Raw genomic sequence first — 25,425 nt, forward strand, 5'->3', positions numbered from 1 at the left:
TTTTTCCCCCCAAATTTTCTATAATAATTATGTATTATTATAATTTTATAAATTGTAAAGATTGCTAAGGCAATAGAGAACACTCTAACACAGGAAGGGAAAAACTGGGCTTTCTGGTTACCAAGGTAGTATATATGATTGAGTTATAATGTTTTTTCAGAACTTATGCTGGACAGCTAGAGGCAGAGCCATTACTAGGGATGCTGGAACAGGGACTCTGCCAAACACCCCCTCCCCATATCCCAATGCACCCCGCCCAAGAAAATGCAGCTTTATTGATATTGGGATCAGTTCAAGAAATAGCCCAGTATTTGTAAGCATTTTCTTAATCAGAAGTGAAAAATAGTTAACATAAATTCTTCCAAATGGCAAAGTAAGACCCCAGAACACAGGAGGAGCCACAGTTGGACTGAACTGCAAGGATTCTGAGAACCCAGCTCGCTCTGATGGTGTCCCTGGCAGCTGGGAGCCAGCACTACCCCTGAGGGCCTGGGAGCCTGGATGGAAGTACTGCCTCTGCTCTGCCCTGTGTAGCCCCCTTCTAATTAACAGGAATTTAATCTAATGCTACACAAAAGGGGGGATTATTATTATTATTATTAATTATTATTTTACATCCAAAAGCTGAAAAAGATAGAATTTCTAATTTTAAATGATTCATCTTTTCATTAAGGCAAATCTAAACAATCCCTACATTTTGATACTGTGATGGCAAATCAACCTGAACGTACTAGACTAGTGCACTAGAAAACAATGCAAATAAATCTCCTTAGAAATTTAATTTCATTTCATTTTCCCTACATTTTGACAGGTTGGCCCTAGCTGGTTTGGCCCAGTAGATAGAGCATCAGCCTGCAGACTAAAGGGTCCTGGGTTTGATTCTGGTCAAGGGCACATGCCCCATCACTAGTAGGGGGTGTGCAGGAGGCAGCCAATCAATAATTCTATCTCATCATTGATGTTTCTATCTCTCTCTTCCCCTCCCTTCCTCTCTGAAATCAATAAAAATATATTTTAAAAAAGTTTTTTGACAGATTGGTGAAGTTTTTAGGAGAATGCATTAGGAAAACCGTAACAATTACCTCATCCATTGTTCTATTAGCATTGTTCTTAATAAGGCAATCAGATTTACTGTATGTCAGAGCAGGTCATTCCCTGCTCAAAACCTCCCCAAGGAAGAGTCAAGTCCTTACCATGACCTACAAGGCCCCACTCAAAGTACTCCTCCCTAACTCTGACATCATCATCTATTCTTCCCCTCACTCACCCTATCCCAGCCCCACTGGCACAGCCTACCCAAGGGCTTTTGCACCAGCTGTGCCCTCCACTCAGCACTCTCTTCCCAAGATATCTGTATGGTTTCCTCCCTCACCGCCATCAAGTCTGTTCACAAATCTACCTCCCAGTAAGGCCTACCCTGACCACCATATATAACATGGACCACCATCACCACCCTTCCCCAACACTCCTCATCCTCTGACCCACTCTATTATCTTTCACAGTATTTATGACTTACTATTTTATGAATTTTTTATTTTATTGTCATTATTCCACATTCTACAATGTATGGTTCCTAAGGGCAATGATTTTCCCTTCTGTTCATTGATGTATCCCAAGCTTCCAGAACACCAACTGACATATAGGAGGCCCTCACTCAATTCATGGCAAATGAATTACTATGGAAAATCAGCACTTGTGTGAAGATGAAGCAGTCATTTACTCCATGGCAGTTTCATAATACAAAAAAGAAAATGTAATGTGTAAAATGTAATTATTTAGTTAACTTACAATAGAACTGTGAGAATCGAGAAGATTAATGTTTAGAATAATGTTATGGTTTCAAATTATGTCTAAATCCATCATTGCCTCACATTTTAATGGCAGAACTTTGCATGCAGAAGAGAAGATAAATTAATCTCTTCTGAGAATTGTTGATATACTCTCAGCATACAAGTATATTTGGTGTCAATTTTTGGTGGATAAGTCTAAAACAACACACTAAAAGCAACATGAGAACACAATGAATTTTTCTATAAATGTTATAGTAAAAGAAATGCAATGACTCATCACATAGCATAGTCAACGAAAATCTCCCTGAGTCCATTTACTGATAAGACTAACAATCATGATGTAATTGCCACAAGCACTAAACATTTAACTTCAACTGGCTACCAAATATCTGTTATTCCAATGCATTCAACATTATCTCCTCCCAGAAAATGAGATCGAGACAATAAACAATAAATAATATAACAATCTAAGGGAATAATTTTGACAACCAAGGAGACTGGGCTGTTGGTCTAGTATGCACCTGAATTAGGAGAATTACCATGGAATCATAAGCAGAAAACAAGTTTCTAAGGACACCTGAAACTTTAGGTAAGTACAAAATTTAAGAGTTTCCTTAATGCCATCCATCAGGGTTCGCCATGTCACTGTTTTTTTCCTGGAAAAACTTGTTTTCATTTTTAAACCAATAGGTTCAGAATGAGAACCCAAGCCTTTCTCACCATCCATCTCTTGATGTTTCCTTTATGATTTTTCCAGATGCCATTTGAGTGGCAGGACAGCGGCAGTGTCCACCAGCTGCAGAACTCCAGAATGAGTTAATAACTGGTCCCGTCAGCACCAAGGGCTTAACAGAACTTTTCACAATAATGCTTCTCTAAACAATACTGAGAATGATGTAATAGAACACCTTCTAACATCAAGATGCCTTTACATCTTTGACCAGGACTCTTCCCAAGTCTGGGCTATTAACTAGTCCACTGGGTTTCCTGTATATCACTGAAAATCAGTCGTGGGTGTTTTTTGGTTTAGAATTTGGAAAAGAGCTATATGGATCTAAAGTGGAGAGCTATGTTTTAAATATGTGTGTACCTTGAAATTACCAATATAATAGACAAGACACTTTGCCGAATGCTAAAACTGAAGAGAATTGTGGATATGATATGATTTAATGAAAAGTCAGTTCTAGAGGAAAAGGCCCTGCCCACAGATGCATGGCTGGTAAGCTGCTGAGTCAGGAGGAGATCTGGATCTCAAATATGCTTGTCTTTTGACCAAAGCAAAATGCAAGCATTCCAAGACTGTACAGGAGATCTCAGGCTGACAGTAATAACAAAAACCCAATATTTACTTTAAATAAATGAGATTTAGTTTTTTACTTTAGTTTTAGGGTGGACAGAGTTAGTAAAACAATACCATTGATTCTAAAAGTAAATATCAATGTTCTATAAACCTCACTGGAAAACCTTACAGTATCTTTAACTATGAAACTAAGGACTGCCATTGGTTCTTCTTGCTTGGTAAGTTTTAGTCATGGGCTCAGTGTTTGTGACACATTTCCTTTGGGAGGAAGAGTTTGGAGGAGCTAATTCTGAGAATTACCACCCAGGGTTGATTTTGGATGCAATCCAAGGAAAGCAGAGAGACTGTGTTAATTAATTCTTTACAGACCCAAGTAATGATTCCTTAGGGTCTGACCCAACTCTCAGATAATAATCATTGTCCCTCCTAAGTATATAAAACAACCTTAGATGCCTGTGGACTGTGGTACTAACCAACCTAAAATGCACGATGGGTCCTAGTTTCCTAAGAAAACTAATGCTTTAAATTCCGCAGCATAATCCAAGCACATAAATCATTCTTCTGTATACATTACTCCACATTCTATAGAACACATAGAACTACCAGAATGAATTTTGTCATCAGTTAGGTTCATTGGTTAAATTAGGAATGCAATGTAATATAATATATTCAACAATAAACATCTATGAAAAATAGTGGGTGATTTTTTCTTCCATTCCCACACATTTGAAAAAAACTACTTCAGCTGGTCACTTGTCAAAAACAAATCAAGAGATCAGATGGCCCTTTTTGAGCAAAGCCAGTGTTCCAGGTCATGAAGACACAATATTGCTAAGAGTAGCATCATAATCATAATAACCATCGGCAAGGAACAAATAGTTGATGTTCATATGAGGCCATGAAGATGTCCCAGAACACCCATGACAGTGACTAAGCTCAAAGGCTAGGAAATGGCTGAGAGGGATTCCAACACAGATCTGTCTGACTCTACAACCTGAGGTCTTCCCAACATCCATGCATCAGTCCTTCCCACCAATCAAAGGCAGTCTTCATATGCACACAGTGTAACTGCTGGTTACACTACTCAAACTTTTTAAATCTGTGATAAATAGACACATAGAGTCAACAATACTATTGATTGCTCATAAAAGACTACAGGTAATCCCTATACCTTGGAAATTTAAAAAGTCCATAGGCAGTGACATTAGCCCTCTGTAGAAGACGTGGTCGAAGCAACATAACCATGGCATGGTCACAGTATGATATGGCTACAATGACAACCAGAAAATGGCTCCAGGATCTACCCTACAGTGGCCTGTCTGAGGAAATTGCTATTAACAAAAGGGGTTGTTTAGAGTCCTTGAAAATAAAAGACAATTTGAAAGAATTTGTGAACACATCTCTAGAGGGAAAAGGTGTCTTACCTGCTTCTAAGAGTATCTACTGTTAACTGTTTACCTGACGTGGAGGTAGATGCAACAGCAATGAGTTAGCAAACTGTAAAGGCACTATCGTTGGCCCACTAACTCTCACTAACTCTGGTCCTAAGCTCTCCCAAGAAATCTTCTGATCATCACCTAACCTCTCCGGGAGACTTTCCTCCAGGAAGACTCAAATCTGCTGCTCAACTAATCTGAACATGATATTCCACATGACAATTATATTTATCAATAAAAATGACCTTCTGCATGACAGGCACAATGTTGAGCACATTTACATGCATTATATTGTTTACCCCACATACCTAGGTGATGTACCGATACTGAATAAAAAAAAAATATGTTGTTGACATTTAGAAGACTTTCCCAGTGTTAGCAAGCTATTGGTGGCAGGGGTAGGTATTGAATTCAGGTAGGATTCTACAGCTTTACAAGAAATGCTCAAGTCTAGGATAATCTGGAAGGGAAAGGGGATGTCAGTAGACTTCCAGAAAGTATATGCCAAAATTTGGATTCATGAGCATTGCTTTAAGGAGAAGATCCAGAACACTTAGCAGATTCCCAAAGGGGTTTTATGTCCCAGAAAACTATAAGAATCATCTGCTTCTTTGGAGGTGACATTATTTAACTGTCATGGATTTAAGGTTCAGTTATGGAAAAATAGTTTGATACTAATCTAATTTCCATTAAAGTAACTCCAGGGCTAAATACTTGATAGGGAACCTGGCCTCCTGCAAATCTCATTATATGATTCCTTCACGGGCCTTTTTCTACAGTTAAAATGTTATGGGAGTAAGGGCGGGCAGTGAAATAAACATGCATTGCCAAGAGGGCATCTGTTCTCCACCTGGTGGCCTCCAGCTCCCTATACAGAAGTCACACAGGGAGCCAGCCCCAGACCACACCCAGTACAGAGCAATCAGCCACGTGCAGACGGGGCTGAAGATGAACTTAATGTCTTCAATCTTGAACATTTGTTTCTTCTTTCATTAGATCTGGAAAATAGTATGAATTTTGTAAGGGAGAATGGAACAGACAGTTTGGGGTCACTTTTGCTGGAAATAACCATTCTTTACATCACCCCACAGAAAAACAGGCAATGTAAGAAAAGCACTCTATTTTCTCACCTCTTTCCCATGCCCAACATTTTAAATTGTTATTTTAAAAATTCAGAAATCTAACCTAATTGTAGCAATGTGTAGCTACAGAATAAACTACAGTCATTGGCACCCATAAACACTTATGGCAGTTGCCAGTAATGCTGGTATTTAATTATACATCTTTTGAAGATGCTACAAAAAAAATACCACCCCAAGATGTTCTGGTTAATGATTTCTCAAGAAAACTAGGAAATAAGAAAAGATGCTTTGTAAAGAAAAGGAAGTCCTACTCTGTTTGTGATTATCTTATTTCACAGTTAACAAAAAAAAAAAAAAGAATGCTGTGTCTTCTTTTTTTTATCACTTTTGATCAAAGTCCAAAATTTTTAGCTTCCACAGTTAAGATTCTAGTACAGAATATAACTGTAAATTGGAAGTATATTATAGAGCACTCATGTTGTAAATACTTGCTAAAAATATAATGATTATGCAAAGGTAGTTATCTTAAATATTCTGTCCTTTGAACTCTTACTAATAAAATACAATTATATTCACTACTTCTAAAAAGGAACTCAGGAAAATGGGGTTTAGAAGGTGTTGGGGTTTTTTTAAAGTCTTAATGTAGCTCTTGTTAGAAAGATTTAATGTGGTCTTTAAAGTATCGATGAGTTGGCCCTGCTGCTGACTTATGGGGAGCAGAGATTGCAACAATGCAAATTTTATCAGCACATGTTTGCTAAGCTAGTTGCTCTGCTCCAAAAATTACTTTCTATTATGATGTGAGGCACTTTTGATATTGATTTTACTAATAAATATGGATACACATCAGTTAATCAGACAAGCCCATGATTTCAAAGAAAGTCACTTTTAGAAAGGTGGTTGTTGTTTTTTTCTCAGATTGAAAATTACTTGTCTTGCAACTGAGACAGGATAAATGCCTTTTCCTTATGCTTTACATAGAAGTCTTGGTTGAAGTTTTTGCATTCTGTCCATTAAGTTTTAAAATGTTTGATTCTTAAATAAGCTTAATGGTTTGAATTTTAACGGCTGTGGATGGAAAAAAAGACCACATGCTAACCTGACTAGGTCAGGGAAGGCCTGCATGGCAGTTTTGTAAACTCAAAGACCTAAAGTAACCACAAAAGATGGTCTGAAATTAAAACCTTAACTAAAAGCAGTTTATGGTGAGTAGTCACTCCTAAGCAGGTATCTTCCCTGACAACGGTCAGTCCTTACCTTAACTGAGCCTATTGTCTTTTTGCATCTACGATAACATATCATTGGAATGTTAAAGTAATTTCCCTTTTTCTGGACCCCTCAAAGCAGAGGCACCACCCTGTAGAGACCATTGTTATTGTTATGTTTAATTGTTGACTATTAACTACCCTGTACCTAGCTAAGTAAAAGAAGTATGTGTCTACATTTTACTTTTTTTCCAATCCCAGAGGTTTCCCCACTTTGATTTCTCCCACCTCCCTAATCTATCACCAATAAATTTCATGTAACCCACTTACGTCCCCTCCTTTGATTGTAATGTATAAGACAAGGTAAAAAACTGCCATTCTCTGGAGCATTATCCCAATATGTTGAGATAATTATCAACAGTTTGGTTTATATAAACTCACAAAAAATCTTTACAGGTTTGAATGTGTTTTTTTCTTGCGTTAACATAGGCAATGATGTTAAGCTGCTTAACAAATAAATATTTATTGCCTGACTTTTCTTAGAAAATGACCATGGATGTTAACTAGACTTACTGTGGTGCTCATGTCACTATATATACCCATATATTGAATCATTATGCTGTATATCTGAAAGTAATATATTGTTATATGTCAATTACATCTCAAAAAAAAAGAAGGACATTTTACAGCAATTTGATATTGTCCTAAGCTCAGGATCAATAGGCTCATCTCAATTAAAAAAGTATAAAAAATGACCAGAAGCAATGATAGGTTCAAGTTTTTCTGAGATATGAGTGTGATTGTTCAACTTATGTGATATAATAAAAAATTAACATAAAACTACATTTCACTCTGAAACTTCAAGTCAATCCAATCTATACATGTGCAGTGTGCTCCTATTATCTGGAAAAAAAGCAACAAAATAGAGTTTTATTTTAGATGTTTGTCCCAGTAGGTCTGCCACAATGCTCATAGTCCGTATCTATGAAATGATGACTGAACAGAAAACAAAAATACCAGACTTTCCTGATGGGGAGTGTGTGTGTGTGTGTGTGTGTGTGTGTGTGTGTGTGTGAAAGAGAGAGAGAGAGAGAGAGAGAGAGAGAGAGAGAGAGAGAGAGAGTTTTTTCCAAATTCAGTCCCATATGCAGCCATGCTAATCCGCTTGCAGACCCATCTCACTTCCCAGCCCCTTCTTCCTCGCCCATGTGTGAAACAGGCTCCTCACCAAACCAAGTCTGTAACATTTTGAGAACCTCTCTCAAAATTCACACTCCTCGTGTACCCTAACCTTTCTTGACCGCATTTTTGTTTTCAACATTCGTGAAAGAAACCCACAGTGGAGGGTAGAATACCAGCTGCTCCATTTATATAAGTTTTCCTCCCTGTGGGATCAGAAGCATAATCATTTTTGTTTCCTCTATGTCTCTTAATAATCTCCATTCTGGGTGCAGAACACAGTAGGCATTTAGTAAATGTGTACCCACAGCAGAATTATAATGCTGCGCTGCCTCTGCACTGAACCTGATTGAAGCCAAACTTCACTCAATCCAGTCCGTGCCTAGACACACAAATAGGTGGGTGAGCAATGCAAGGCTCCATACATAGTTACATGCACTTTCCACTGGTGTGGCCATTGTCCCTTCATGCCAGCTTCGGACACAAGAGCCCCACCTGCAAGCTACATCTAGGATGAGCCCAGCTCTTGATCAACAGTAACACGAGGACACGCAGATCAACCATTCAGCCCCAGGCCAGCCCTGCTTCTCATTCTGATACTAATCTATATTAGGATTGAAGAGGCTTATGATTTTCTTATTGCTGATAACAGGGTATGAGAGCCAGAAAGAATGTTTAAGATTATATCTTAGGCCCAAGCTCTCCTAGTGTGACAGCTGAGAGCATGTGCTAGGATGTTGGGTGACCTTGTGAAGGTCACAGCTATGAGCATCACTGGGTGAAGGACCTGGATCCTCTCACCTTCCAGTACAGCAATCCTTCCAAGCATCGTGCTCATCTGTCTTTCTAGCGACGTTTGCCTTAAGCTGCTATTCAAAGAAGCTTCCCCTCTCAGAACAGACGTTAGTGTTGGAGGAAGAAAGCTCAGGGCAAACAGGCATACAGGGTAGCAGATGGTTTTTCAGAAAAGCACAAGGGAACTAACCCACTCAGAGACAAAATGCACACACACACACACACACACACACACACGTACACCTGCAACTTCAGCAAAACTGCCCCGTGGCTAAGCAAACAAGTCACCTCTGAAACCCTGTGGTGGAGGGAAGGGAGGTTCCTCCTGACTTTGGACAATGCTCCAACTACTTTTGACTCATTTCCCCAAATGCATAAGGATGGTACTAATATTTATGTTGTAACTCTAACATTTTTAAAGGTTTTTCTTTTTAGTTCCTAGAGTCCACCTGTGAGAAATGCCATTGCCCGAATATGCTGGAGGAATCATCCCGCAATGGGATTGACAGGAAGGCAGGGTTAGAGGAGAAGGTGGCCTGCTCCTTGTGGTAGACTCAGCAGGCTCTCTTTTTCGAGATCTACATTTCCTTGAAATCACCTTTCTTTATAGTCTACATATCAATCCTTCCCCCTCACACATGCATACATACACACCCACACTCTTTTCTGAAAAGCTGAAGGCAGGGCGGCCTGCCCTTCGGGGCTCAGCCCCATGCCCGTCCCTCCGGAGCCCTCCCATGGCCTCCTCCACAGAGTCCCTGAAGCAATTCTGTAATCCAAACAACACGCTTCAGAGCTTAATTCCCACCCCCGCACCCGGCTAGGTTTGCTATGCATGTGAGAAATTTCTTCCCAACAGCACCACTTCTTGTAATCAGGAAACAGACCTCAGGCTTGCGGGGTTTTCTTTTCTGATAACCTCCACAGTTAAGAACATGAGGATTAACAAGTGGGGAAGAAGAAAAAAAAAAAAAAACAGCCTGAAGAGTGATTCACGTACTGTTCCTCCACTTATCATTTCCTCTGGACAGAGTAATCAACTTAGATTATATCAAGGATACTTCTTAGTTGGTTAATTTTGTCTAGTAGAAAATATGCCTCTAATTAGATTTTTCTCCTCGAGTCTTTTGAGAGGCAGACTGGCCTTTGGTTCTGTTTCAAATCTTTCAAGGAAATTAAAGATACCGGAAAAGGAGGCAAAAGTTCCAGGCAATTTTCAATATGACTTTGAAGCTGAATGAAACATTAATAACTTGGGACCCTATTCATATTTCACAGTGATGCTTATTTGATCTTAATGTGAATTGTGTGTGTGTGTGATCAGGAAAAATTGTTCCAGAGGCTGTGCTTAAATAGGCTAAATATGCTTAAATATGCTGAACTCAGCACCCTGCATGGTAATGACCACTGAGATGTTTATTAAGAACTTTCATTTTCTTCCTACTGCAGCCAATCCAGCACTCGAGAAAAACTAGATGCCAGGGCCTTCGTGCCTTGATAGCGATACCTACAGCTATGAGCAAAATGTGTTAAGGGGTGCGAGGTGGCACACCCATGTACTCTTTCTAAGTTCAGGTTGCCTTGGTATAGAGTCAAGCCTCCCAAAGCTTGCTGATGTAGACTACATCATTTGAATTCTTCAGGTATTAAAACCATGAGGCCAAATGGACTCTGAAAGGTAGAATTCATACACAGCACACTTAGAATTGAGGAACTGACTTCTTAGTAAAGAAATTGAGGGTACGTGCTTATTTAAGGAATAAAAGAAAAACGTTCTATGCCCACATGGAGTTTTGAATCACATTTAGAAAAAATGGGATGTTAGGATAACCCTTACCTTCTCCCACCTCCCCAATATATGCAGTCTATGATACTTTGTGTCTTTATTTTATCTGTTCAAATGAATTCCTGGGGGGGGGGGGGGCGGAAAATAAGTCATATGCACCAATTTTTAAGTGGTTTATTAGCTTTTTCCTATTTCTTTAAAATATAGCCTAGCTATCATTTATGGAATGAATTCCAGGCCCCCCCGTGCAAAAGGCTTGAACTGGATTCTCTCATTCAATCCTCAGGTGACCCCAGGAAGTAGGCCTGATGAGGAGAGGGAGGAGCCACGTGTCCAGGTCACGCACCTTACACACAGGGCCAGGGGTGTCCACCGCACCACCTCCCCACTCCCTGCCACGTCACACCTGGTCCCACATCTTCTAGATGCGAGCAAGCCAAGGCTTCGTGAAAACCTGTGTGAAATGCTCCGTGTGTCACATGACAGAGAGGCCTCTTCTGACAGAATGTTCAGTCACCTGATGAGATTCTCACACTTCTCATTGAAGAAACATTTTTTTTCAGTCCTCTTATAGCTTCAGCTGCAGGATGAAACCTGATTTTTTTTCCCTTTTTTTCAAGGAAAATGAGGAAAAGCAGCAGACACTGAAATTGGGTGCAGAACAATTCAGTGATAATCTGGATCTGATACCAGATTTGCCAGGTCCTTCCCGACTTTTTTTAGTATGTGGCTTCTCAATTTTGCTGGAATGTTCAGCTGCGCACTAAACGTGGAGAGGCCCACCCCGGATGACCTGACAAACACATCTGTACTTGAATGGCTCAGTCCTGTGAAGCAACTAGAAATATTATTTTACCTGTTACCAAAAGTTTCAGAGTCACTGAAGTGAGTGAGTTGGCTCACATCCCCGCTTCCCAGCTATTCTCAGTTCTCATATGAAAGTAAAATACAATTAGAAGTTCTGAACTCTAGCCAAGAGCCCAAGCCCAAGTTAGTGAGAAAGAAAGAGGAAAAAAAAATTGTGTGTGTGTGTGTGTGTGTGTGTGTGTGTGTATTTTAAGGGGACTCCTTCTGCTACCATCCCAATTCCAAACACACCCAAGCTTAAGAAGTTATAAAACACAGAGAAAAACAAAACAGAGTTTTGCTGGAGAAGCAATAAAAACAACATATTTATAAAGTCATTTTTATATCATTTAAAAGGTAAGATAAACTGAGGAACAAAATAAATCCAGAAACATGGATTCATGAAACAGACTAACAGCTCTCAGGGGAAGGGAGGTGAAGGGAGTGGGAAGAGATTCATCAAAGAATTTATATGCATATATGCATAGCCCATGGACTCAAACAGTATGGTAAAGGCCTGGGGTGAGGCATGGTGGGGGGCTGGGTGGAAAGGGTCAAAGGGGGGTGGTAATGGGGGACATCTTTAATACTGTCAACAATAAAAAATAAATTTTAAAAAAGGTATTACATTAAAATAGAAAACACTGAAGCATCTAATAATAGGACCGACAATAAAAATCTTGCACACCGGATGCTTAGAGCCCTTTCCAGAGACAATCACTGTCTCTTGCATATCCTTCTGGAAGCTTTCAGTTTATATATAGGGGTATCTGTATGTTTATTTTACACAAATAGGGGAAGAATGTGCAGGATCTACGCTGACAAGTTACGCCATACTTGGATGAATAGGGCAGACATGAGAGGGGCTGGGAAGCCATGGTGTCCTGCGCCCAGGGCTCCATGGGGACATGGAGAAAGGCATGCCTGTGGCAGAAGCATTAATCTGAAACTAACTGCGGCAGATGCTCCTGAACGCTGTGTTCAATCGGAACTGGTCCAGGAAATGACCCTGCAAAGGCTGAGCCATCTGAGCCCCTCCCCAGCCCTGACACCCCTCAGGCCAAGAAGGGTTGGAGGTGTCAGGACCTGAGTTAGCCAGAATTGCTCCCTGATCTACATGCCTCAACTAGGTCCCCACACCACCCATCTCAGAAATGGTGGCAATTTCCAAAAAGATGAGGACTTAGCCAAGCTTTCCAAAAAGATGAGGACTTAGCCAAGCTTTCCTTTGCTGTGTGCTTGATACAAAATATTTAGAAAGTTTACAGAACTTCCCACCGAGAATGGGGGTTCCAGGAGAGTAGGAAACTTCTGGCTTATCCAGCACAATCTCTGGGGCCCCGATGCAGGGCTGGTTTCTGTGGACACCGGATGCCTGGGTTCAAAGGGCACCACACTTGTTGTGCACCTAAAAACTAGCAAAATATTGCATGCCAACTATAATTAACTATAATGATCTTTTTTTTCAGATTACTGCTGTCACCATCTGAAAATTCTCAGTAAACTCTGAACAAGGGACCCTACATTTTCATTTTGCACTGGGTCCCACCAATCATGTAGCCAGTCATGCCTGGAACACTGCCAGTGTGTCTGATGCGCTTGTCTAATACACTTACCATGGAAGTTGCCTTAGAACATGGGTCAACAAACTACAGCCTATAGGCCAATTCTGGCCCTCCCTTGTTTTGGTAAATAAAGTTTTATTAAAATGTATCCACACTCATTCACACCTTGTCCATGGTTTCTTTCACTCTACAGTAGAAGAGTTAATGGTGACAGAAACTACAGAGCCCACAAAATCTAAAACATTTACAATCCAGCCCTTGACAGAAAAAATTTTCTGACCCCGCCTCAGAACGCTGTCTTAAATTTTTCTACCCAAATAATTTTAACAGCAGCAAAGGCAGGTAGCCTTGGGAGACGTAGAGGGTTAGCCTTGAGCAACTAGCCATAAACATGCTATTTATCAGGCTTTTATCTTTAAAGCTTATGTGCATTTTACATCTTGGACCCAAATATAGTCATGTTTTAATGCAAAAAATAATATTTTTTTCATCTAAAAATGATCTGGATGAGTAGTGTCCATCCTCTGAGGTCCCCCCTCTGCAAGGATAAGTATAAAAAGGGCATGAGCACCTCAGTTTGCAAACTATGACCTCAGTGCCTCCTCCTCATAGGCCTAGATGGAAGGAAGGCTCGGGAGTATTTTAGTGTCCACTGGACCTCACCCCATACCCATAAATTCTTATCAGCCCCACAATCCTGCTAAACAAGCTCAAAAAGGGCATTCAAAATAGAATCCTGGATGCTCTTATTCTTCACTGAATGTACTTTAGTCTACGCCCCATCGCACTGAGAAACTAGTGAGTGATCGTATTATTCCTCCCCAGGCAGTTTTAAAAAACTATTTAGAGAGAGCTAGCTCACACCCAGATCTATCTGTGGGAAAGTTTTCAGGCTTGGGGCTTTATGGGAGATTTTTTGAAGCCCACCTTCCTCATAAGGGTCAATGGCATTTCATCCCTAACTTAAACAATGTGCGTATAAATTACTGTATCCTGCTATTGGCAGCCATGCAACAAGTATTTTCCTAGTCAGGATGCTGGCAAGACAGGTTAGTACAACACAGAGCATTTGAGGGGCATTTGCCTCTGATTTCTGCATACATTCTATCACATCTGGGGTCTGGGGGCTTCAAAAGGTGATTAGGGAGTTTCTCCTGGGTAAATAAATGACTAGGACACTTCAGGGGGAACAAAGAATTTCATCAGAGAAGACTGAGATATACCAGGAAAAGAGACTCTGTGAGGGGCAAGGAGAGGCCCCAGGGAAGGAGTAACCTCAGAGAGGTCTCAGGTCTCTGGGACAAACTGGATGTAGTAACAACAAAAAAGTGGAAGGAGTTTGTTTCTGTTCTGTTTTGTTTGAAACTCATAGATACAGAGAACAAATAGATGCTTGCCAGAGAAAGGGGGGTGGGGAGTGGGTGAAAAAGGTGAAGGGGAATAAGAGGTACAAACTTCCAGTTATAAAATAAATAAGCCACGGGGATGGAATGTACAGCATGGGAGCTGTAGCCAATAACATCGTAACTTTGTATGGGGACACATGGTTACAAGACCTACTGTGGTGATCACATCATAAGGTATAAAAATGTCAAATCTCTATGTTGTGCACCTCAAACTAGTATAATATTGTATGCCAACTATAATGAACTGTAATGATTTTTTTAAGTGAAGGAATGATTCACGGAGATGTCAAGAAATGCATGACTCTTAAAGGGATTTTCTTAATGTGTGTGAGAAGGGAAAGGATAACTTTATTATCCTCTCTCTGTCCATAATGAAATAATTCATGAGACCCAACAGGACAAGCATTGACGATACAGTGTGGCAAACACGCAGTCAGCTGACCGTTCCCTTCCAGCTGTTGCTAGTAAAATGCCACATAAAAATCATAAGTTCTTGTCAGTATTTGTCATAAAAACGAGTAATAGGAACTCAGAAGTAACAGTCCTGGCAAGAGGCAAATACAAGTTTCCCTCGTGTTGTTGGGAGATCTGTGGGAAGGGAAGTGGGTGAACCCTCTTGGGACAACTGAACACCACAAAGGGTCATTTCCCTCCCTATTCCAAAGCCCCTGTCCCCCACACCAACCGCTGGCCAGCAGCCCAGACCGGGCCTCAAGGGGAGGAAAGAGCTCATTACAGCAATAGACTGCTTCACCCTCAGACTGGAATTTAAACTGCCCAAATAACTACATCCTAATTACAATTCACTATGCCACAGACAATAAAATTAATATACTGGGTGGGGAGGGGGCACATGGCAGGATTTACAGGTTCATAGTTGGGGCTCTCCTCCCTCACCCTCCCAATTCCTTTTCACCTTTCCTATGTCTATGTAACATAAAGAGACAGCAATGAACACGGGAAACGGAATTAGCTGATTTAGAAGAAGGGTGCACTCATGTTGCTTTAAACTAACATGAATTCTGGAAAAGAAATGGCTTCACAGTTCAGCTTGGGAAGGTCTCTCTAAAGAAGACTTAAAATCACAGCAAGAAATCTTTGACATTTCAACAACCGTCTATCTCAGTTTAGATAAATAACATACATTATGAGAACTGAATCTGCAACACAAGAAGATGATTACTCATATTTCAAAAGGGCTTTCCATTTGAGTTTCTTTCAATGGGTAATTCCCGTTTTGTTCACAGCATGGTTTTAAAAGTCACTTCAACTCTTCAGAAGTACGTGGCCTGCATAAAGCAAAGTCTGCTTGCATTTTTATTTATGGTGTCCCCAAAGCCTTTTAAAATTCACCCTATAAATTTTCACTGCTATCTTCTTACAGGGGAGAAAAATAAAGAAACAAACTAAAAAATCCTTCCATCACCCCGCCGGTGTGGCTCAGTGGTTGAGCATCAACCTATGAAGCAAGAGGTCATGGTTCGATTCCCGGTCAGGTCACATGCCCAGGTTGCAGGCTCAATTCCCAGTGTGGGATGTGCAGGAGGCAGCTGATCAATGATTCTCTCTCATCATTGATGTTTCTATCTCTCTCTCCCACTCCCTTCCTCTCTGAAATCAATAAAAATATATTTAAAAATAAAATCCTTCCATCAACATTTTAACCATTCAGTAGCAAATTCTTCCCAGTAAGATGTGTACGTGCACCGAGCTCCTGGCCCCTGAAACACAATAACCCTAGCATTGTTTTCCAAGGCAGAGATTTCTAAAACAAAGGCAGGGTGCAGAAGTACAAAGCTGATTCATACAGTATGATTCAAATACAAACACAGCTCCAAGATGCGTGAGGTCTGAAATCTCTGGGCTGGAAACCTGGGTCACCCGCACAGTGGAATCCAGAACCTTTTCCGGTGTGCACATGCCAGGTGGGATGCTCTAAGCACTGGCCAGTTTTCCTAGAGTAAGAGCTGGCAAGAGTCAGGAACAGACAGGGGTTACAAAATGGCCCTCGCAAAAAAGCCTAGTGCTGCAGGGCAATAGGGAGGACCAGTGATTCTTCCCTACCATTTGACAGAAAAATTAGATGAGACATCCTTGGTCACTGAACACTTATAGTAGGCAAAGCTGCTCTATGCATTTTCATCTGCATTAACTCACACAACCTATCTCTGATGCCTTTACACTCTTAAAAACAGACAGCCCCCAAATTGTGCTTTTTGTTTGTGTTGTTTTGTTTTGTTAATCCTCACCCAAGGATATTTTTCCATTGATTTTTAGGGAGAGTGGAAGAGAGAGGAAAAGACAGAGAGGAATATCAATGTGAGAGAAATACATCAATTGGTTACCTCCTGCCGGGGAGGAGCCTACAACCAAGGTATAGGCCCTTGACCAGAATCGAACCGGGGACCCTTTGGTCCGCAGGCCAAGGCTCTATCCACTGAGCCACGGCTGGGGCCCAAATTGTTGTTTATGTAGGTTGTAGCCATATATTATACACTTAAGTGGAGAAAAAGTTTAGAAATTAACTGGTTCATTTATTTTTTAAATATATGTTTATTGATTTCAGAGAGGAAGGGAAAGGGAGAGATAGAAACATCAAAGACGAGAGAGAATCATTAATCAACTGCCTCCTGCACAATCGTGGATCGAGCCTGCAATTCTGGCATATGCTTTGACCAGAAATCAAACTGTGACCTCCTGGTTCATAGGTCAATACTCAACCACTGAGCCACCACAGCCGGCTGGGCTCATTTAAAAAAAAATAATAATAAGGCTATTACACATTAACAGAGATAACTTTTTATGAAGAGTAACAATATTTTCCAAAGCAAAAAAAAAAAAATAGTGAGAAGGGTGGCACTGTTACCTTTTAGCAAGTCTCCATAATTTCTGGCTCAATAGGAGGCATTTGGACTCTCCTAACTGCTTCTGCATTCAATAGATGCACTACCCAAGGTCATTCTGTTATATTCGCTTCAATAGAACTCATGTGCAGTCACATGGGAATGAACATGAATAGGGCAGATAATATCATGTGTTATCATGAAAACAGTTTGGCCTTGTGACCCTCTGAAAAATCTTAGGGACTCCTAAGGACCCCTGCCTTACAAATTTAGAACAAATATTGTCTCCATGAGCAAACTAGCATGGAGAGGTCAAGGGCTTGTCCAAGGACACGCTGCTAGAACATGCCAAACCAGGTAAAAGGCAAAGAGCACAACAGTTACTCTCATCTGGTTGTTGCAAGGATCGAGATCATAAATGCAAGGGTTGTGCATGCCACTTGGCCTATCACAAGTGCTCAAGACAATAATATTTCCTGTTGGGCAAGATCTGGTGGAAAACCAGGGAAACTGCACATTTCTGATCAACTGACCACAATTTTCACCAGCAAGAAAGTTAAATCTCCACAGCAGGTGCTAGAGCATGGGCCCCGCTGCAGCCCCTGGGATGGAAGCTGTCTTCAGCTGCTCAGCAACTCCACGGCCTCATTCCACCCTCCATCAGGCAAATGATGCTGGCAGGCTGCTGCTCACGGTCACCTTGTTCCTTGGGAAACCTGAGCAAGCCAAGAGAGCTGCTCCATTATTTACAGCCTCCTTTTTGCATCACATGTATTTACCAGGAACCCTCAGCAAACAAACAACGGTGCCTCTACATGCCTCTAGTCTGTGCAGCCAAAGCCCTCCTAGGAACTGGCACCAGGGTCTTGCTGTCCAGGGGCTCGGCTCTCCCCTTCTCTCCTTGTCCATCAACTGTCTGAACCCACATGGTCCTCCTGTCCGGGCCACCTGATCAGAGAGCACCAGGGGCTTGCAGGTCACTTTTCCAGGGATTTGGGGAGTGAGGTCACCTGATGAAGTGGGTCTGGTGCAGCTCAGGCCACTGTGCTCTCAAAATGCTACCTGGATGGAAGGCAAGAGCAAGAGGTGCCTGAAGCTGTCGCTCCCACCCAAGTGCATCCATGGACCGGTCCCCTGCAACACTGCAACTGGTCTCCCTGTTTCCATTGTGATACTCACACAGACACAGACACACACACACACACATGCATACATACACACACACGCACATGCATGTGTACATGCACATATGCACACATGCAGACACACATATACACGCGCACATACACACATGCACATACATAGACACACATACACACACATACACACGTCTAACCTCCACCAGCCACCAAAAAGATCTTTTAGAAATATGAATTTAATGAACAACATAAACTGATGAACAAAAATAGATCCAGAGACAGAGAAGCATCCATCAGACCGTCAAACCTCCTCAGAGGGAAGGTAGGGGGTAAAGCGGTGAGATCAACCAAAGGACTTGTATGCATGCATATAAGCACAACCAATGGACACAGGCACCAGGGGGGTGAGGGCATGAGCGGGGGTGGGGGGTGGGGGGCGGCAAGGGGGGGATAAGGACACATATGTAATACCTTAATCAATAAATAAAATAATATAAAATAAATATATAGAAGAAATAAGGTCCGTTTTCCTGCTAACATGCTCCCAAGGATCCCCCACTCAGATGGAATAAAAACCAAACTCGGCTTATAAGGCCCGGCCTCATCTGGCCAGGGTTTCTTCTCTGTGGCCTTTCCTCCGCCTGCTCCCACCGCCGCAGGGCTCCTCCAGGACCTCAGACGTCACCACCTCCTCACAGCGGCCTTTCCCGCACGCCCACCCCGCAGACTGCCCTCTCCACCCTCCATCTCCTGGTGTTTGCGAAGACAGAGCGCTTACTCTCGTTGTTACTGGTGGATTGCACGCCTCCCTCCAGCCACACCTCCCGCTTAGAACTTGAGCCCCAGAGAGCTAGGTCTCCACCGATCCTCCGCGATATCCCCAGCGCCTGGCACCACGCCGGGCACAGCCTAAGTGCTCAGCTAACGTTGGTTGAATGAATGGAGCAGCGGCGCCAGGTGGCCGCGAGGGTCCCGGGCTGGGGTCCCGGGTGCCCCGGCGCGCCCGTCCCGTCCCGGCGGCTGGGCCACAGGCACCGACGGGCCGGGGGACCCCGGCGGGACCCGGCAGCTCCCCCACGGAACGCGCGCGGGCCGGGCTCCGCAGGTGCCTCTCGAGAGCGAGAGCGCTCACTCCCGGGCCAGCGCCGCCCCGATCTCGGGCACTCACCATGGTGACCGGGCCGCCTCCGCCCCAGCCTGCCGAGTGGCGAGTGGCGAGAGCCAAGTGCAGGAGCCGGCGCGGCTGACAGGTGAGGCATCTGCCTCGGACCAGGGCTGCTTCCCACAATGCCCTCGAACTGAAAGTTTGCAGACTCCTCCTCCCCGCCGGCTCCCCTGCCGCTCCCCGAGTTCCCCCTCCTCCCCTTCTCTCCCTCCTCCCCGCCCCTCGCCCCGCCCAGCGCCGCGCTGGCGGCCTCAGGTGACAACTCACCTGCGTGCCTCCAATGCACCTGGGCAGAAAAAAAGAGTTCGCTGTCCTTTTCAATCGACCCCAAACAAGGCCTCTGTGGTTGGAGTCAAGTGAGAGGAGGTTCAAGAGGTGAGCAGGAGCCAGAAGGCAATGGGTCCTTCCTACATGAGGCCATCATAGACGGCAACAGCCTGCAACCTCAAAGTTCTCAAAAATCTCAGTGCCTCCTTATCCCTGGCTTTCTGTTGCTACATGCCTGATGGCTTCCACTCCTGGTGTGTGGCATCGCCAGAGGGCTCTGAGAGAGGATTATTTAACAATTAAACCCCAGATGATGGAGTGAGTTTGCCTCCTGAAGATGGTCCACAGTTACTGTGAGTTCAGGAGAGCTGCTTTCCACACTTCTAGTTCTCCGGCCAGGGTCCGTTTCCTCTCCATCATGGACCTGTTGCCTCCTGGTACCTGGATCTTCTCTATCTGATTTTAAAGCGGGGCTCAGCCCTATCGCACACACCTTGCTGATTGATCTATGGAAAACACCTACAGGCTTCTGCTTTAAGGGTTTATTGCTAGTGGAAAGACATGGGAAGACTAAAGGTGAGTCTTAAAGCTGGTAAAATCTCAGTGACAATTAAGTAAGAGATTAAAGCAGGACAAAGTTCCCTGACTCTGTGGTTCATGTTAGGGAAAGTTTGATTAGAGAATGAGGGGAATTTAACTTAAAAACTATTGCCATCCCTTGCCTTCCCTCATGACCTTGCTGAGATAGGCCGTGGATGCTATCCTGGGCTTCTGTCCTGGGCTTCTCCCCCAAATGTTCTTACCTCCAGATTCTCAACTCATACCCCAAATCGATCTCAGGGCTGAACACCTCACATAAGTTATCTTACCTGGCCTTCAAGACAACCTGTAATTCAATATATGGTTTGCAGATACTTTCTCCCATTTTATAGGTTGCCTTTTTATTTTGTTAATGTTTTCAACATTGTACAGATAAGAACCCGAGACTCAGAGGCAGTGAGGCCAAAGCAGGCACAGACAGCAACCAGAGGCAGGGCTGAGCCTGGCATTGAGGCACCCAGGCTCAAGCCGATCCCCTCCGGAGCCTCACTCCTGGCAGACCCGCTCAGAATGCAGCAGTGGTGTCAGCAATGTTTATTCGGAACATTCACTGTCTCAGTGGGATAACTTGCGTTTTTGAGTCTTGACTTCCCTATCTCATCTTTGCTCCCTTTCAAACTCCAGGCTCTACATGAGGTCAGCAAGGAGGCCAACCCCATCGAGGCCCCAGAGGCCCTATAACTCAAGATGTTTCACTGTGAAGAGGGCTTCCCTGGCCTAAGCCTGACAGGGCCTTTAGATTCAAGATCTGCTGTCTTAGTGTTATCCTAAAACTACAAGACCAAAGGGAAAGGCAATAAGCATTTATTTGCGACCCAAAAGAATAGCTTTGCAGGAAACACTGATTCAGGTAGAAACCCAAATAGTGTCCCCAATAGGAAGTGAATGCAAGGGATAGTTATGGGAAAAGGGAAGGGAACAATTACATGAATAGGAGGAAGAAATAGAAGGTGCAGATAGGCTACATAGTGACGCTCATTCTAAAGAATGTCTTTAATTTTCAGTTCTAGTTACGAAAATAGTTGTTTGGGATACAGTGCTGCTTAGGCCCAGCCTGAAGGTGGCTTCGCCCAGTTTCAACATTCCAAAGGTTTGAGGAGTAAGACGTGCAAGGCTGTTCTTCTGGGATGGCAGCTTTGATTTTAAAGTGGCTCCGTTGATGTTATTTCTCACAGTTGGCAGAAGCCAGGGTGCATGGTGTGTTGTATGTTTCAGATTTGGTCACCCCTGAGCCGGTGCACGCAATTCTTGTGTGTGTGTGTGTGTGTGTGTGTGAGTGTGTACTGACTCACAACACAATGCCCTGGTATTATAAGTCAACTTGATTTATGAGTTTCACTTCTCAAATCACTCCATATTTGCATGGTAGCAGAAGATATCAAACATGCAGTAAAGGCCACCCTGGAGTCCCCCGGGAGAAGAAGAAATTAGGCACATGATAACAGTCAAATGATGCCATTCTAGAAAATGTTAATTTTCTAGAAATTAAGAGAGATCAAGCTATGGGTTTAAAACAATAAAGGAAGAAAAGGCCATCAAAGAAGTTTTGTCAGGAAGTCTTTCTTTCCGATCATAATGGTAACCTGGTTAAATGTTAACTAAACTAAAGATAAATGGAACGGGGAGGAGGAACTCCTGGGTTTCTCATTTTGTTAGTCTTGTTAAATACAAGACACGTCAGCAGAGTGGGCTGATGGTTATCACTGCTATACCACAAGAAATAAAGGGAATGGAATGCAGATATACCTTGTTGGTCTGGCAGCTACAATCACCACTAAAAATGCAGTAGATGTCAGTGTAACGGGTGTCGAGTAAAACTGAAAGTCTTTGGTTTTTAGATTCCATATATAAGTGAAACCACACAGTATTTGTCTTTGTCTGACTTATGTCTCTTAGCATAATACCCGCTGGGTCCATCTATATTGTTGCAAATGGCAAGATTTCATTTTTATTTTATTTTTACTGCCATGTAATCAAGCAAACAAAACAAACAGACTCATAGAAACAGGAACCAAAGGGATGGTTGCCCTACTGTGATAGGTTTATGCAATAAAAGGTGATTACTGGAGTTAGTGGGCTGATCGCATGGTAAGGTATACAAAAGTCCAATCACTATATTGTACACCTGAAACTAATATAACTAATATAATGTTGTACAAAAACTATTCTTAAACCAAAAATAATAAATTTAATGATTTTTCCATTTTAAATAAAGATTGAGAGACTTTATTTAAAAGTTGATGGAGAACTTTAAAACTTTATTTAAAAGGCGATGGAGAACAATCAGAACCATCTAGCCCTCCAGTGAGTTGAGGCAGGGAAAGGGTTGAGAGCTAACCCCTGCCCTGGTAATGTGGCTCCATGGACCGTGCTGAGTGCTGGGATTGTCTTACAGTGGAAGAGGTGTTTATCTCAGTGGATAAATGCGACAGTTTATAGCTTCTTTAAGCATTTGGAATGAGGGAGGGAACCTAAAAATGATTATGTGAAGGTGGGAGAGAGCAAGGCAGAGATAGGATTAAGATTCTGTGTTCTCTTACGGGTGGTCATACTTTAGTGCAGTGGTTCTCAACCTTCCTAATGCCGCGACCCTTTAATACAGTTCCTCATGTTGTGGTGACACCCAATTTCACTGTTACAAATTGAACATAATTAAAGCATAGTGATTAATCACAAAAATAATATGCAATTATATATGTGTTTTCCGATGGTCTTAGGTGACCCCTCTGAAAGGGTCGTTCGACCCCCAAAGGGGTCGTGACCCACAGGTTGAGAACCGCTGCTTTAGAGGAAGGGTCTGAAAAAGAGGCATTTCAAAGGTTTGTTAACCTAGATGCACAGAAACAATGGACAGGGCTTAAGACAAATATAAACCTTCCACTAAAAAGTTACAGACCTGGGGCGTGACTACCCACCCTGACGTGCCCAGTTAGGAATTTATGATCATCTCATCCTGTGAAGCTACTTTCCATAGAACCTCTTTTTCATTCATGCGTCCTAAAGACACTGGCAGGATTAAAAAGTCAGTATTCACTAATTATTGCTGTTATTACTAGTAATAAATTTTAACTTGTATTAACTTTTTTAAAAAGCTTACAGCACTTTCTTCTGACGCTGTGACTCAGGGAACCGAACTTTGTTTTCTACTTCCCTGTGTGTTTGCCTCATTTCTTGGACCATGTTTTAATCACCTTTGTATCTCCGCTGTTCAATAAATATTTGAATGAATAATAATTTTTAAAAAGCTGCCTTGTATACTCACTGACCAAACTACCTTTTCCAAAACATGTCAAAATGTGTCTCTAAAAAGTCCTGCATTGTTTCAAAGCAATGGAGAGAGCTGAGCAGGTTGGCATGGTAGCTTCATGGCTCCAGCAAGCTATTCTCCAGCAGTGCAAGCTGCACATGAAGCTCAAGAAACAAGTAGATTGCCTGGCTGGCATGGCTCAGCTGTTGGGCATCAACCTGTGAACCAGGAGGTCATAGTTCAATTCCTAGTCAGGGCACATGCCTGGGTTGTGGGCTTGATCCAGATGTGCAGGAAGCAGTCAATCAATGATTCTCTCATCATTGATGTTTCTATCTCTTTCTCCTTCTCCCTCTCCCTTCCTCTCTGAAATCAATAAAAATATATCTATCTACACTAATAAAAGAGAAACATGGTAATTAGCGTACGACCGCTACCCTTTTCATTGGCTAATCAGTGAGTATATGCAAATTAACTGTCAGCCAAGATGGCGGCCGGCAGCCAGGCAGCTGGAAGCAAACATGAGGCTTGCTTTCTCCAGTGACTACGGACTCCAACGTTCCCCGCCTCACTTTCCGGCCTCTCAGTTGCAACTCTAAGAAACTATCTACTATGTTGCAAATAAGAAGCTAAACAAAAGCCCAGAAACCGGCTTTCATTCAGCCGGGCTTTAGCAACATTGTATCGATGTTTTCAGCGGTGAGGCCTCAGAGCTAAAGCTGGCCCAGAATAAAAAAAAAAAAAAGAAAACAAGGAGCGGTTGGAAGCTTCAGTCACTCGCTTCGGGAAAACAGCCCTCAGCCCCTCACCCAGACTGGCCAGGCACCCCAGTGGGGACCCCCACCCTGATCCAGGACACCCTTCAGGGCAAACTAGCCAGCCCCCACCCATGCACCAGGCCTCTATCATATATAGTAAAAGGGTAATATACCTCCCAGCACCGGGATCAGTGGAGCAGCGAGGCTCCCAGCACCGGGATCAGCGTGACAGGGGGCAGCGCCCAAAACCCCTGATCGCCCTGTGGCTCTGTGTGTGACAGGGGGTGGGACCACAACCTCCCTATCTGCCCTGCTCTGTCCCTGATAGGGGGGAGCTCCCCAATCCCCTGATTGCCCTGCAGCTCTGTGTTTGACAGGGTGCAGCGCCCCAACCCCCTGATCGGCCCTGCTCTGTGGGTGATAGAGGGTGGCGCCCCAACCCCCCTCCACGGGCCTTGCTCTGTGTGTGACAGGGTAGAGCCATAACCTCCCCATTGGCCCTGCCCTGAGTGTGACAGGGTGTGGCGCCCCAACCCCCTGATCCGCCCTGCTCTGTGTGTGACAGGGGGCGGTGCCCCAACTCCCCTATCGGCCCTACTCTGTGAGTGACAGTGGGGAGCTCCTCAACCCCCTGATCAGCCCTGCTCTGTGCGTGACGGTACGGAGCCCCAACCCCCTGATGGGCCCTGCCCTGTGCGTGACAGGGGGTGGCGCCGCAACCTCCCCATCGACCCTGCCTTGAGTGTGACAGGGGGCGGTGCCCCAACCCCCCAATTGGCCCTACCCTGAGCGTGACTGAGGGTGGCATTGCAACCTCCCGATCCGCCCTGCTCTGTGCATGATGGGGCGGCGCCCCAACTCCCCAATTGGCCCTGCTCTGAGCCTGACCAGGGGCTGCACTTAGGAATTGGGCCTGCCCTCTGCCACCCGGGAGCAGGCCTAAGCCAGCAGGTCGTTATCTCCCGAGGGGTCCCAGACTTCGAGAGGGCACAGGCCGGGCTGGGGGACCCCCCCTC

At 43.4% G+C, this 25,425-nt stretch overlaps 1 protein-coding gene across 1 annotated transcript in view; it reads right to left on the reverse strand.

The window, feature by feature from the left end:
- Positions 1-19,664, reverse strand: part of AP1S3 (adaptor related protein complex 1 subunit sigma 3) — a 54,132-nt gene extending 34,468 nt beyond the window's left edge. The window contains exon 1 of the mRNA XM_070422240.1: positions 19,541-19,664. Coding sequence (XP_070278341.1) covers positions 19,541-19,543 — 3 coding nt within the window. The 5' untranslated portion in view covers positions 19,544-19,664. The remainder of the gene's footprint in view (positions 1-19,540) is intronic.
- Between the last annotated feature and the right edge of the window lie 5,761 nt (positions 19,665-25,425).

Source organism: Myotis yumanensis, unplaced genomic scaffold (assembly GCF_028538775.1).
Source record: "Myotis yumanensis isolate MYYU_CA2020_CCGP unplaced genomic scaffold, mMyoYum1.0.hap1 SCAF_8, whole genome shotgun sequence".
NCBI classification, from domain to species: domain Eukaryota; kingdom Metazoa; phylum Chordata; class Mammalia; order Chiroptera; family Vespertilionidae; genus Myotis; species Myotis yumanensis.